The sequence below is a fragment of the Neofelis nebulosa genome, chromosome 1 (genome assembly GCF_028018385.1).
Source record: "Neofelis nebulosa isolate mNeoNeb1 chromosome 1, mNeoNeb1.pri, whole genome shotgun sequence".
Classification (NCBI taxonomy): domain Eukaryota; kingdom Metazoa; phylum Chordata; class Mammalia; order Carnivora; family Felidae; genus Neofelis; species Neofelis nebulosa.
This window is the reverse complement of record NC_080782.1, coordinates 124,743,312-124,757,882: the sequence shown is the minus strand read 5'-3', so window position 1 is coordinate 124,757,882 and position 14,571 is coordinate 124,743,312. Positions and strand designations below refer to the sequence as shown.

The following is a 14,571-nucleotide window of genomic DNA, read 5'->3' as shown; positions in this document are numbered from 1 at the left end:
GATCTTGCTAATTTAGGTGATGTGGCTTCTGATGGGAAAAAGGAACCTTCAGACAAAGCCGTGAAAAAAGATGGAAATGCCAGTGCTTCAGCAGCTGCAAAGAAAAAGCTTAAAAAGGTAAAGGGAGATTGTATATTGACCTGTTTGAACAGAAAACTAGATCAATGTTTCATATTTAAATTAGCAGGGTCAGATTAAAGAGAATTAGTCACATATTCGAAAAAATCAGGTAAATTTTTAAAAGTAAACTCTGCAATAAGTAGGTTAAGTAACTTTTAAAATAGATATAGATATAAAAAAATGTCAACTCACAGGGAAATTTTTAGCAAGGAAGGAAATTGACTTTTATTTGTGTACTGTGGTGGTAGTGTGTAGGACTGGTAGGCAGCCTGGTAGTCGAACTTTTAAAAAGTTGGGATATGAGTTTAAGTTAACTGACCCAAGATACTTAAAACATTCAGCCACTCATTTAAAAAGTGTTAGACTTGAAGAATTTTCCTATTTGAGAACGAAAAGCTTGATCAGATAATTCAATATCTGAAGATACTCAATATTTGAAGACCTTTTTTGAGAACACATAAAAGCATTTAAAGTGAACTCAAATAGACAAACATATGCATAGCATAAAGAGGAGTAAAACAAGAGACTGGTGTACTGAATTACTTATGATGAGGATTAGAGTATTAAAATGCCCTTGCATTAAATGGCTGTTACAATGAGATCTCAGTAATCTTGGTCCATTGGTTTTTGTAAGCAACGTTCCAGCTATTAGAAAACAAATTTTTATCTCCAGATGTTGATGGCTAGGTCAGATAAAGTTATTTTCCTTGAAGTGGATTGTTGCAGAATCCATTTGCAGTCTTAAGAGCTGATAATTATTGAGCATTTATTATATGCTATAAATTTTGTAAGGTCTTTTTATATGCTAATTAATTTAGTCCTCAAAGTAACTAAGTAGTAGATACCTTTGTTGACTCCATTTCGTGAATGAATAAATTCGGCATAGAGAAGTTTAATAAATTGTCTACAGTCATCCTGCTTGTAAGTGGCAGAATCTAAACTTTAAACATAGGTCATGCTCTAGAGCTTGCTTTTTTTTTTTTTTTTTTTTTTAACCACTACACTATTTTAGACTGCATATTCTCTAAACAACAGTTGTATCCTAAGATACTGTCTTCCAAAGGATACCATTGAACTACTTTTATCAAATCACATTTTTGATACATAATCCCTTGTAGCATAATAGTTACAGCAAGTGTAGAATATAATATCCTTATTTCATTTATTTTCTGCTCTTTTTGTGAGGCAAGCCTTTATTTAGTTTTAAAACTAAGTTTTTTTGTTTAAAAAACCAGTGATTTTGGGGGAGAAAGACAGTATTTTGAGAGAATAAATAAAGACAAAGACGCTATCCCTTTCCCTTCAAGTAAAGCAAATGGAAGGGATGCTGCAGGATAATTGTTGCAGAGTAAATTTGTCTTTCTTAACAGCGTCGTTTCCCAGGGAGTATGGAAGGTTTTGTCACTCTAGATGAGGTTGGTGATGAGGAAGATTCGGAACGTCAGAAACTTCGTAAATCGGGCATGACATTTAAATCTGGTGACAAAAATGATGATGGTTTGGTTGAAATTAAGGTGGACAAGATCGAGGAACTTGATCAAGAAAACGAAGCAGCGTTGGAAAATGGAATTAAAAATGAGGAAAATACAGAACCAGGTGCGGAATCTGCTGAGAATGCTGATGATCCCAACAAAGATACAAGTGAAAATGCGGATGGCCAAAGTGATGAAAACAAGGAGGACTATACAATCCCAGATGAGTATAGAATTGGACCATACCAGCCCAATGTTCCTGTTGGTGAGATTTAAGGCTTTGTTCTTCCCCTCTCACCCTCCCCAAGTTCTTATTAAATAAGATTTTTAAATTGGTCTTACATAACTCTGATACCATTTTAAATCTATTTCTCTGCAGAACATTTTGTAAATCTTAATACATTCTTTTCCACTTAACCAACTCTCATTTTGTATTCTCTTTTGTTACCATTTCATAATATATTCTTTCTCCGCGTAAAGGTTTCTGAGAACTTCACATTGCTTTTTCTTTATCTTTTGTATTTCTGCCTTTTTAAGAATGCAGTTAGGTGGGACCTTAACTGTCAACTGAGTACAATTAACTACTGATATCATGGCTTTTGTTTTGTTTTAGCTTAGGTTATATTGGACTTCTCACCAATATTATCTCGTTCAAATTACATTGACCGGAAAAAGAGATTTGACAACACTAATTAAATCTTCAGTTTACTAAATTTGTAAGAATGTATGTTTGTGTTCTAGGTATAGACTATGTGATACCTAAAACAGGGTTTTACTGTAAGCTGTGTTCACTCTTTTATACAAATGAAGAAGTTGCAAAGAATACTCATTGCAGCAGCCTTCCTCATTATCAGAAATTAAAGGTAAGGCTGAACCTAAAGGAGAAGAGTTCTTTTATGAAAACTAACAAATAATGTAAATTTGTATAAAGTAAAATGTGTGTGGTACTTTCTGTAGACCCATCCTAGAGACGATACATTTACTTCTTTATTGATGGGCCTTAAACAGTTTAATGGATTCTAGAAACATCTCTTGAGCCTTTTTCTGTGGTACATTCAATTGAATAATTTTCTAGCCATGTTCTAAAATTCTCATGTAATTAAAGTTACCTAAATATTCTTGACTAAGCGTTGTGAGAGTGTAATTTCGCTAATTGGGAAGATCCTGGAGGCCTGAAATCCCAAGTGGAATAATGAAAAGCTTTTTCAACTTCTATAAAGTGCCATGTCTCTTTATACTTAATGATGTTTATATCACCTTTAAGTTGTTTATTAATAATGATATTTTGTGAGTTATATGACCAATGAGAGATAAAGGTAAAAGGATAAATGAATAAATAATAAGCATAACAAATTTCTCTTAACTAGATTTTGAAATTCGGTGTTGCTCTTAGTGACTTTTTTTAAGGACTATTGAAACAGATAATGGTATAAAACTTGAAAGAAGTTAAAGAACTGAATTACAGATAACCTGGTTTTTTACACTGCTTTCTAATACAGAGCTCATTGTATACTCAGTCAATGTGCTCTGTATGTTGATTTAGATGGATAAAGATAGGCTTGAATTTAGGAAATCCAGTTCTTGGCTATGTCACTAGTTTTAAATGTAAATGTTCTTTGCTACCTGTATGTATCTTCCCATTATGCCTATGAAAAAAGAATGGTGGTTAATCCCATTAGTAGCAGCAAACAAAAATACTTGTTTTGGTATTTAGCTGTATGGAGGCAGAAACTGTTACATAGAAGAGTATTAAGACACAAGTTGTATCCTGGTATTTGATACTTTATAAATGATAGACTTGTAAATATTTTCTAGCTATTATAATTTTCTAGACATTTGTTCTATTGGAGGTGTTCTAAAGAGAGGTGGCTCTCTTTATTCTAAAGGAACTTTGTCAACTTCATTAAAATTTACCATGCACTACATTTTTGCTAATTATGATAATGACTTGATACTTTGCTGAGGTTTTTTTTCCCTTTAGGATATAGTGGCTTTTAACCCTCTCAGCAATTTGGAGAAACTGTGATAGAGTTGAGAAATTCTACCCAAAAGTCAAAAAAACTTTTGATCTTTTAGATTTGTTGAGGGAAGTTTACTTATTAATGTTTTAGTATGTCCAAGAACCCTAGAAGTTACAGGTGTGTAATACAGGGGCCACTGCTTTTGTAAATGAGGTGTTCTGGGGGAACACAGTCACAGTCATTCAGTTAAGTACTGTTTATGGCTGGTTTTATTGCTGTAACAGCGGAATTGAGTAGATGAAATAAAGAACAGCCCACAGACTTAAAATAAATACTGCTGGCTGGCCCTTTAAGAAAATGTTAGTTTAATGGAAGGCACACTGAATAAATGCATGTTATTTTAACGAATCTGTTTTTGGAGCAGTGGCAGTTCTTCTATACAAGTATGGTCTTTGTTTTCTTAACTGTGTGAGTTAATTGCAAGTTGAAATAATCTTTTTTTCACATTTTATTCTCCCCCATATCTTGTGTACTGTGAACTAGTTTAGTTTTGTACACTGACTTAACAAGAATAATTGAATTTGTAAAATATTGGTAAGGTTGTAGTTAAATTACACTCAAATTCTGAATAAACTTGGATAGAATATTTCATTTTGGAATTCACTTAGGTGTTTCTTATGTGATTTAATCCCTGTAATTTTTTTTTTCCTTTTCAGAAATTTCTGAATAAATTGGCAGAAGAACGCAGGCAGAAGAAGGAAGCTTAAGATGTGCAAGAAGCTTAACAATTTCAAAGAAAATAATGGTTCTTTGTTTTTAATGTTAACCTTTTTTAAATACAATACTGGTAGTTAGAAGAAAACTATTGTACTCTTTTGTTTTAGTGGAAAAATATTAGATGTCTGTTCATGTGTTAAGTGTTACAGCAAAAATACATATACGGTTAAGTTAATGAAGAATTGTTTTTGTTTTATCAAAATGGTAACAGACAGAAGTACTTTGTAGAGACTGACCTGTAAGTTACTTAAGACAACTTGCACCACTAAGAAAAAAGATACCTAGAATCATTCAGAGAAATGAAATTTAGTTCCACGCTTCAAAGAAATGTCAAAACTTTTGATTCCATTCAATAAAGAACAAAACCAATGGTATTTTTATTACTTTCATCTGAAACATTCCGCATTTTAATCTGAGCCTTTTGCAGACTTCTCATCATTTGGAGTTTGAAGGTTTTTGGTTGCTTTTTATTTGGATATCTTCATTAATATGAGATTGGCAATTATAATGCAGGTGCAGTTTTCTTTTAATGTCATGCTGTTGTTTAGGTAATAAGAAATACTAAGTAATTGGCTTTAGATTTTTGTAATTTTTTTCCCCTAAGTTCCTGCTAGATTTCGTATTCTAGTAGTCAATGTATTTTCAGTGAAATGTAAAAATATTCCCATTCCCTTTGAGCAGTATTAATTTCTTGAGATCTTATTGCTTGTCACTTGAATCCTGTAGCTGTCATACATCTGGTATAAGCAACATTTGATTTTTGAAGTGTGTAGACCATCTCTTCATATTTCAAGATGTAATTTTACATTTCTGCATTTTAAAAAGTTTGGCCATAAACTAGACGCACGCTTCTAATTCATATACCTGCACATGTGACCTTTGTGAACAGAAATTTGCATGTATAATCTGTGTTTACTTGTAACTTTCTGGTAATATACTGCTTATATCTGTGGATTCAAGTTTCTGAAGTGAATACCAATAAAAAAAAAAAAACCTAGGCCAAGTTCATTGGTTATACATATTTGGAATGTTAACCAATATTTTTGTCAGTTGTGGTTTTTATTCACTGTTACACTCTTTTGCATGCTTTAACAAATTATTACATTTTTAATCTAGAGTGTTCTAAAGACTGCTACTAAAGAACTGAGTTTTAAAGTTTTTGGTGCTGGTGGATTTCTTGTTCCTGTTACATGACAAAAAATGGTGTGTGGAATGGGGCTTTTAAAAACCTTTGGACAGGGGCGCCTGGGTGGCGCAGTCGGTTAAGCGTCCGACTTCAGCCAGGTCACGATCTCGCGGTCCGTGAGTTCGAGCCCCGCGTCAGGCTCTGGGCCGATGGCTCGGAGCCTGGAGCCTGTTTCCGATTCTGTATCTCCCTCTCTCTCTGCCCCTCCCCCGTTCATGCTCTGTCTCTCTCTGTCCCAAAAATAAATAAAAAAATAAAAAAAAAAAAAAAAAAAAACCTTTGGACATTAAAATGCTAAGGGTGAAGAAATGGTAAAAGCTTGTGTTTAGGCCTAAGTATAAAACAGTAAAGTTGGGAATAACATGGAATATCAAGAATTAGTTCTACTAGCTTTTCAAAATCTGTTGGGATTCTTGGTATAAGGGATTTATTACCTATTGTTAAAAAATAAATTTTTAATTTTAAAAAATACAAGAACTTCTAGGAATTCTTTGAAACTCTTAGATCCAGATGTATTAAAAGATGAATCAAAATTTTATGGTATACTTCTCAGAGGCAGTTAATGTTTTTCTAATGTGACATGCACAAAAAATCCTTGCCAGTTTACTTCTATAGTTTAATTTTGGCCTTTACTAATTACCAGCTTTTAATTCCAACTTAACTAACAGCAAGCAACCCAAAGTATTTTATGTGCATTAGAATCCCTAATTGTTTCCTGTCAGTGATAGCTTTTTTCCGTAGGTCCTACTTTGTTGGCTGTACCAGGCTGTACAAAAAAAAAAAAAGTTTAATGTCTTCATTTGATAACATTTAGGAAGTAGAAATTCTCATACATAAATTACCAGTGATAGATAAATCTGTAACAGCTATTTACCAGATTATGGCAAAGCTTTTTTCATGGGAATGTTTCCACGTAAACCTGCTGTCAAGTTTAAGAACATTTTGCCTGACACCATTTTAGCCTTTAGGTAAATCCTCTGTGAAGGAAAATTTTAGAAACCCTTGAATTTGTAGTAGTACTATTTTTTAAGCCTCTATAGCTCATAAATGTGGGATCTCAGAGTGACTCTGATAAGGCTTCCATTGACTAGCTGTAAAACTGATTAGGGTACCTAAAAGTTTCACTTGAAATTTTATTAATGAGCAGAATGAATTTCTGGCCACCAACTACACCATCTCCTATAGTCTAAATAAGGTTCTAAGGAAAAATTTAAGGTACCCTATTCCCTGAATTCCTTCTTGGAGGTTTCCTCATGCCCCTCTTTTAGGGTGATGGGGAACACAAAATACAGCCTGTTAAGTGTTAATGGCAGGTATTAGAGTTATCAAAGAGGAATAGACTTTATTTTTTGCCTCGTTTTGTTCATGATGGATTTTCAGTGGGTTTGAACAGTAGAATGTAACATTACTGAGTAAAGAGAATGATGTGTAGTGGAAACCTGCTGGAACACTGCAGAACATTATTTAAAAACAGCGGGGTGCCTCAGTTGACTCAGTGGAGCATGCAACTCTTGATCTTGGGGTTGTGAGTTCAGATCCCACTTTGGATGGAGAGATTCCTTTAAAATCTTAAAAAAGGGTGGGGGCGCATCCAACTTCAACTCAGGTCACGATCTCTCGGTGAGTTCAAGTGATCGCGTTGGGCTCTGTGCTGACAGCCTGGAGCCTACTTCTGATTCTATCTCCCTTTCTCTCTGCCCTTCTACTCATGCTCTGTCTCTCAAAAATAATAAACATTAAAAATTTTGAATCATGAAATGTTAGGTCCAGTCAGTGTGGGTTAAGATCGCTTGTACTTGGGCTGGGAGCAGCTCTGTGTGGTCTCTTCTATTAGTCTCCATTATAGAATATAGCTTAGTATAGCTGAAAGCTCAAGTATTGAATGTTAATGAGTTTGGGATTGTGTTCTCTGGCAACCCTGAGCTGTTTGTTAGCTGGGGTTAAAATGCCCTTCCAGGGACACCTGGCTGGCTCAGTGGGTAGATCTTGTGACTCCCCCCCCCCCCCCCATGTTTATTTGCAAGAGAGAAGGAGACAATCCGAAGCGGGCTCCACACTCAGCTGCCAACACAGAGCCTGATGTGGGGCTTGAGCTCACGGATTATGAGATGTGACCTGAGCCAAAGGTGGAAGCTCAACTGATCGAGCCACCCAGGTGCCCCTGAGCATGTGACTCTTGATCTTGGGATTTTAAGTTCGAGCTCCACATTGGGTATAGACGTTACTTAAAACCTTTTTAAAAGCAGAATGCCCTTCACTTTGATGCAAGTCCTGTGACTGTTAGGCGTGAGATCAAGATTTTTTAAGAGTAGGGGCACTTCAGTGGCTCAGTCAGTTGAGCATCCGACTGTTGATTTCAGCTCAGGTCATGGTCTCAGTTCATCAGAACAAGCCCTGTGTCAGGTTCCACGCTAGCAGTGCAGAGCTTCCTTGGGATTCTCTCTCAAATTTTTAAAAAAGATGCTTAGAGTCAATACTAGTAACAAAATGATAGTGTGAATTATTTTCCTTTAGTTTGGTTCTCAAATGTTAGCATGCATCAGAATTACCTGGAAATTTTGTTAAGACATGGCTGTGGAGCACCTGGATGGCTCAGTTGGTTAAGCATCTGAATCTTGATTTTGTCTCAGGTCATCTCAGGATTCATGAGATCAGGCTCTGTGCTCACAGCTTGGAGCCTGCTTGGGATTCTCACTCTACCCTTTCCCCACTCAAGTGCTGTCGTGTACTCTGTCTGAAAATAAAATGTGGCTGGGTCACTAGGCACTAGCTGGGTTAAATTTCTAATTTGCTAGTTTAGGGGTAGTCTTGATAATTTGCATTTTTAACAAGTTACCAGGTGATGGTGATGTCACATAAAGAGGCCACACTTTGAGAATGATTGTCTTACCTGTAGCTGAACAGAAGTTTTTTTGGTTAAGCAGTTGTAATCGAGCCTGCTTTAGGAACTCCTTTGGAAGTGCTGCTTTTGCTACTGTTGCAAACAACTACAGGAAATGGTGGGAAATAATCACCATTTGGAAGCCTGTGCAAAGCATTTTTATAAAAACTAATGGGAGATACTCCATTTCAGAACCCTAGATACTGCTTTCCCAAGTGTGTCTTTTATCTTTTGCTCAGAACATTCGAGTCGTAATTTTCTGAGGACTTGGTACAATCACATTTCAAGGAAAGCTAGTACGGCAGAAACAAAGTCTTGGGAATTCACTATTTTGCCTAACTGGATGTTTCTTTTCCTTTTTTCTCTTTTTCCACTGTGAATTACAACATAGTAACTAGTGAAAAAGCTTAATAACAACTAGTTTGTTGAAGTTTCAAGTGAATAGCAAAATGAACATAGCTACCTCAGTCCCTCAAGTATGTATAACTTGCTGATTGATTAACTGTCTTTGATACTGGGTGAGGCTCAAAGTGCTCATTATTAGGTAAAAATCTGAAGGTAAAAACAGGTATCAGATTACAGATTAAAATGAAAAAATTATGGGTGAGGACTGTTGGAATGTAATACTAATTTTTAAGATTATGTTGGGGCGCCTGGGTGGCGCAGTCGGTTAAGCGTCCTACTTCAGCCAGGTCACGATCTCGCGGTCCGTGAGTTCGAGCCCCGCGTCAGGCTCTGGGCTGATGGCTCAGAGCCTGGAGCCTGCTTCCGATTCTGTGTCTCCCTCTCTCTCTGCCCCTCCCCCGTTCATGCTCTGTCTCTCTCTGTCCCAAAAATAAATAAAAAACATTTAAAAAAATTAAAAAAAAAATAAATAAAAGTTGGCTATAGCAGTGCCTGTCTGGCTCAGTCGGTAGAGTATACGAGGCTTAGCCTCAGGGTTGTTAAAGTTGAGCCTCACGTTGGGTGTAGAGATCATTTAAAAATTTTTTTAATCTAGTTGTTTTTGAGAGAGAGCACGAGCAGGGGAGGGGCAGTGACGGAGACAGAATCTGAAGCAGAGTCAGGCTCTGAGCTGTCAGCACAAAGCCCAATGTGGAACTGGAACTCGTGAACCGTGAGTTCATGACCTGAGCTGAAGTTGGACGCTTAAACGACTGAGCCACCAGGTGCCCCAAGGGTGTAGAGATCATTTAAAAATAAAATCTCTTGGGGCACCTGGATGACTCAGTTGGTTAAGCATTGGACTTCGGCTCAGGTCATGATTTCGCAGTTCACGAGTTCAAGCCCCACTTAGGGCTTGTGCTGAAAGCTCAGAGCCTAGAGTCTGTTTTCTGATTCTGCCCCCTCTCCCCCCCACTTGTGCTCTGTTTCTCTCTCACAAAAATAAAACAATAAATATTTTAAGTTGGCTATAAACATCAAAAGGCTTTAGCAATTGGATTACAGCTACTTTCTTGGCAACTACAAATCTATATGGACTTTCGTTTTCTATTTTTATTCCTCCAGTTGTATCAGGATAATCCCCAGTTTATCCTTTCTTTATGTGCTTTCTGTAGTTTATTTTGCAGTGTCATGAGAGCCTGTGGGTGGGAAGGTATGGCAGTTCATTAGTGTGATGGATGGTGAAGCTGTAGTGATACCTCTGAATTCATTTTTCTGATTGTGGCTACTTCTCACAAGCAGCAGGTGTATCTCTGGCCTGGCTTTTTTTTTTTTTTTTTTTTTTTTTTTTTTTTTTTTTTTTGAGAAAGAGCACAACCAGGGGGGAGGGGCATTGAGAAAGAGGGAGAGAAAATCCCAAGTAGGTTCCACACTGCCAGCATGGAGCCTGACACGGGGCTCAAACTTACAAACCATGAGATCATGACCTGAGACACAACCAAGAGTCAGTTGTTTAAATGAGCCACGCAGGCACCCCACGACCTGTCATTTTAAGCAGCAGCTTTGAGCTGTGTAAACCAAGCACAATGGGTTTGGCCAGTCAGGGGAATTGCCTCTGCCCTTCCAACTTCCAGTATTCTGTAGTATGTAGACACACATCCACCTTCTGCAAAAACATTTACCTACTCTGCATCTTCACCTTACTTTCTAACTCCTGTTCATCCTGCCTATTCAACCTATACAAATTTGATCCTCCTTTTAACTAAGGATAGGTTTTTTTTGGGGGGGGAGGGGTAAAATCTATATAACAATTTATCATCTTAACCATTTTTAAGTATACAGTTCAGTGGTGTTACATTCACTTTCTTCTGCAATCGTCCTCCATCCCCATAACTCTTCCATCTTGTAAAACTGAAGCTATCTATTAAGCAATAACTCTCCACCCCTTCTCCGGGCCCCTCACAACCATCGTTACCTTGTTTTTAGGATTTTGACTATCTTGTTTAAGTGGTATCCTACAGTATCTGTCTTATTGTGACTTATTTCACTTAATGTACATAAGTTTCATCCATGATGTAGCATATTGCAGAATTCCCTCCTCAGAGACTAATACTTCATTGTATTTATATGCCATATTTTGCTTATGCACTAATCTGTTAATAGGCATGGGTTCTTTCCACATTTTAACTGTTAGTAATGCTATGAACATAGGTGTACAAATATGTCTCTGAGAGCTGGCTTTCAATTGTTTTGGATATATACTCTGGAGTGGTATTGCTGGATCATATGGTAATGTTATTTTTAAATTTTTGAGGAACCTCCATACTGTCTTCCGCAGCAGCTGTACCATATTACATTTCCACCAACTGCACAAGGGCTCCAGTTTCTCTACATTCTTGCCTTACTACGTTTTGCCTATTTGATAGTAGCTGTCCTAATGGGTGTGAGGTGGTATCAACAACTTTTCTAGGAAAAGATCATGCCAGTTACTGCCATGTGATGTCTATGTCTAGGACGCTTCTGGCACATGGTAGGTATTCATAATTTGTTGCCTGATGCTCTTGTGTCCTCATCTGAATTATAAATATTTAGAGCAGGGGCCATTGCTAACCACCACAGTACAGTGCTAGGTCCTTTCTAAAGACTCGGTGATGCTGGGGTACATACTTTTCCCAGCTTCCACACGATACAAATGAGCATAGGGACAAGACCATTACCAAACTGCTAAAGGAACATAAGATAGATTTTATTTAAGGTGTGATTTTTTTTTTTTCTGTTTATAATGCAATTGAGAATTCAGACTATATGGGGCACCTGGGTAGCTCAATGGGTTAAGCGCCCAACTTTGGCTCAGGTCATGATCTCTCAGTTTGTAAGTTCGAGCCTCGTGTCAGGCTCTGTGCTAACAGCTCAGAGCCTAGAGCCTGGTTCGGATTCTGTGTGTCTCCTCTCTCTGTCTCTCTCTGCCCCTCCCCCACTCGTTCCCTCTCTCTGTCTCAAATATACATAAAAACATTTAAAAATAGAAAAAAGGGGCGCCTGGGTGGCTCAGTCGGTTAAGCGTCCGACTTCAGCTCAGGTAGTGATCTCGCAGTGCGTGAGTTCGAGCCCCGCGTTGGGCTCTGTGCTGACAGCTCAGAGCCTGGAGCCTGTTTCAGATTCTCTGTCTCCCTCTCTCTGACCCTCCCCCGTTCATGCTCTATCTCTCTCTGTCTCAAAAATAAAGGTTAAAAAAAATTTTTTTTAATAGAAAAAAATAATTCAGACTATAAAAAATAAGGACACGTGGCTGGCTCAGTCAGTAGAGCTTGCAACTTGATCTCATGTTGTGAGTTTGAGCCCCACGTTGGGTATAGAGATTAAAATAAAAAATCTTTAAAAATATTCAGAAGACATGGGGCGCCTGGGTGGCTCAGTCGGTTAAGCGTCTGACTTTGGCTCAGGTCATGATCTCGCGGTCCGTGAGTTCGAGCCCCACGTCCGGCTCTGTGCTGACAGCTCAGAGCCTGGAGCCTGTTTCGGATTCTGTGTCTCCCTCTCTCTGACCCTCCCCCGTTCATGCTCTGTCTCAAAAATAAATGTTAAAAAAAATTTTTTTTAATTCAGAAGACAGTAAATCTTTGGAAATCTAAGGTACTATTTATTCTAAGGTTTTGAAATCTAGAGAGACTATTACAGATACTGCTATGCCATCAGATATTTGCATTTATACCCACATATGCTTATTCTTAAATATATAATTTTAGAAGCTTATGTGTGCTATTTTGCAGCCTTTTTTTTTAAATCAAGTATCAAACCCTACCAAGGGATATATGCATCTTTTTAATAACTAATGTTTTATTGTTACACCATAATTCATTTGAAGTTTAGAGTGGGAGCTTATTTACAGCCATCCTGGGACTTCATTACTATACTCTCTTCTGATTCCTACTTAGATCTCCATCTCAAGTTAGTATTCATTTTACTAACTAAACCAAATAGGTTTCTGCACTGTATTTGAACTGGACCTCTAAATAGTCTCATTGAAGTGTCTGTCCTTATAATTGGCAAAATGTTGATAGTGTCTGCTCTACTAACAGCACTTTGCATTCATAGACAGACCATCACCACCACTATCCAGACATAGCATGAGCATTTTTGCAAATGAGCAGAGGGTCCTTTGAAGGATATCCAGAATATACCAAGGAAGTACTCTGGGCCCGTCAAGCCTCCTCAGCCACAATGGTGAATGCTCACTGTGAGCTGGGAATAGTATTTGAACTATATTCCCAATTTTTTTGTCTTTAAGTAAGCTCTATCCCCAAAATGGGGCTCAAACTCCCAAATCACAGTCAAGAGTCACATGCTTTTATCTACTGAGGCAGCCAAGTGCCCCAGGAATTGAAATCTTAACCCCTTTGTGTGAGAAAGACAGTGCAAGCCTTTAAATGGTTCAGATTAAAATAAACCAGGATTTACTGGAGTCCCTGGGTGGCTCAGTCGGTTAAGCATCCAACTCTTGATTTTGGCTCACGCCAAGATTTCATGTTTTGTGGGTTTGAGCCCCACATCGGGCTCTGCACTAACAGTATGGAGCCTGCTTGGGATTCTCTCTCTCTCTCTCTCTCTCTCTCTCTCTCTCTCTCTCTTTCTGCCCCTCCACCACTGTCATGCTGTCTCTCTCAAACTTTTAAAATAAATGGGAATTTATCAAAGATACTTTTCTTTTTTTATTTTTTTTAAGTTTTTTTTTTTAACGATTATTTTTTTTTTTTTAATTTTTTTTTTCAACGTTTTTTATTTATTTTTGGGACAGAGAGAGAGACAGAGCATGAACGGGGGAGGGGCAGAGAGGGAGACACAGAATCGGAAACAGGCTCCAGGCTCCGAGCCGTCAGCCCAGAGCCTGACGCGGGGCTCGAACTCACGGACCGCGAGATCGTGACCTGGCTGAAGTCGGACGCTCAACCGACTGCGCCACCCAGGCGCCCCAACGATTATTTATTTTTGAGACAGGGAGAGACAGAGCATGAACGGGGGAGGGTCAGAGAGAGAGGGAGACACAGAATCTGAAACAGGCTCCAGGCTCTGAGCTGTCAGCATAGAGCCCGACGTGGGGCTCGAACTCACAGACCGCAAGATCATGACCTGAGCCGAAGTCGGCTGCTTAACCGACTGAGCCACCCAGGCGCCCCTCAAAGATACTTTTCAATGTTGCCAGTATAATCAAGTAGTTTATACAAAGTCACAAATTATAATATTTTGTGATTGGCTTCTAAGTTTCTGGTTCAAGTACAGATTATATAAATATCTATTTTGGTTTTGTTCTCTTCACCTGTTCATGCCTCTTCCAGTCTCAGGTTGATAGTTTATCTTTCAGGTTACTCGGATGAATCATATTCCACAGACCTGTAAAACCACACCATCTCCTTCTTCCCAGAGATGTTTGCCCAGCAAGCAACAAAGCCAAACCTTTCCTCCCAGTTTAGACTATAGTTCTGAAAATGTAGAGCCAAAGACGTTCACCCAGAGGCTATGGCAGAACAACTGTGTTCACTTCTTTGGGGTTTTGGATTGACCAAAAACAGAATTTTTTTTAAGGTTTATTTATGTTTGAGAGAACATGAGCAGGGGAGGGTCAGAGAAAGGGGGACAGATGATCCAAAGCAGGCTCCACACTGATGGGAGTGAGCCCGACATGGGGCTCAAACTCACGAACCCTGAGATCATGACCTGAGCCAAAATCAGTCGCTCAACCAACTGAGCCACCAAGGTGCCCCCCACCTTTTTTTTCTTAAGCAGATCTTCAAT

General features: G+C 38.2%; 1 protein-coding gene and 1 long non-coding RNA gene across 9 annotated transcripts in view; one reads left to right on the top strand and one right to left on the bottom strand.

Annotated features, from left to right (window-relative positions):
• The window catches only part of MATR3 (matrin 3), a 29,582-nt gene extending 24,878 nt beyond the window's left edge, over positions 1-4,704 (top strand). For 7 of the 8 annotated variants that reach the window (XM_058704199.1, XM_058704973.1, XM_058700578.1 and 4 more), the window contains 4 exons: positions 1-117; positions 1,491-1,857; positions 2,334-2,455; positions 4,270-4,704. The exon at positions 1-117 is cut by the window's left edge and continues 259 nt beyond it. In XM_058704199.1, the coding sequence (XP_058560182.1) occupies positions 1-117; positions 1,491-1,857; positions 2,334-2,455; positions 4,270-4,320 (657 nt within the window). In that variant the 3' untranslated portion in view covers positions 4,321-4,704. The remainder of the gene's footprint in view (positions 118-1,490; positions 1,858-2,333; positions 2,456-4,269) is intronic. The other variant, XM_058702682.1, reaches the window with a different exon arrangement.
• A 502-nt stretch (positions 4,705-5,206) lies between these two features.
• Positions 5,207-5,929, bottom strand: LOC131503811 (uncharacterized). The gene is made up of 2 exons (XR_009257635.1): positions 5,794-5,929; positions 5,207-5,559 (listed from the first exon to the last, which is right to left on the bottom strand). It is a non-coding gene; the product is annotated as an uncharacterized LOC131503811 (long non-coding RNA).
• Positions 5,930-14,571: the final 8,642 nt, after the last annotated feature.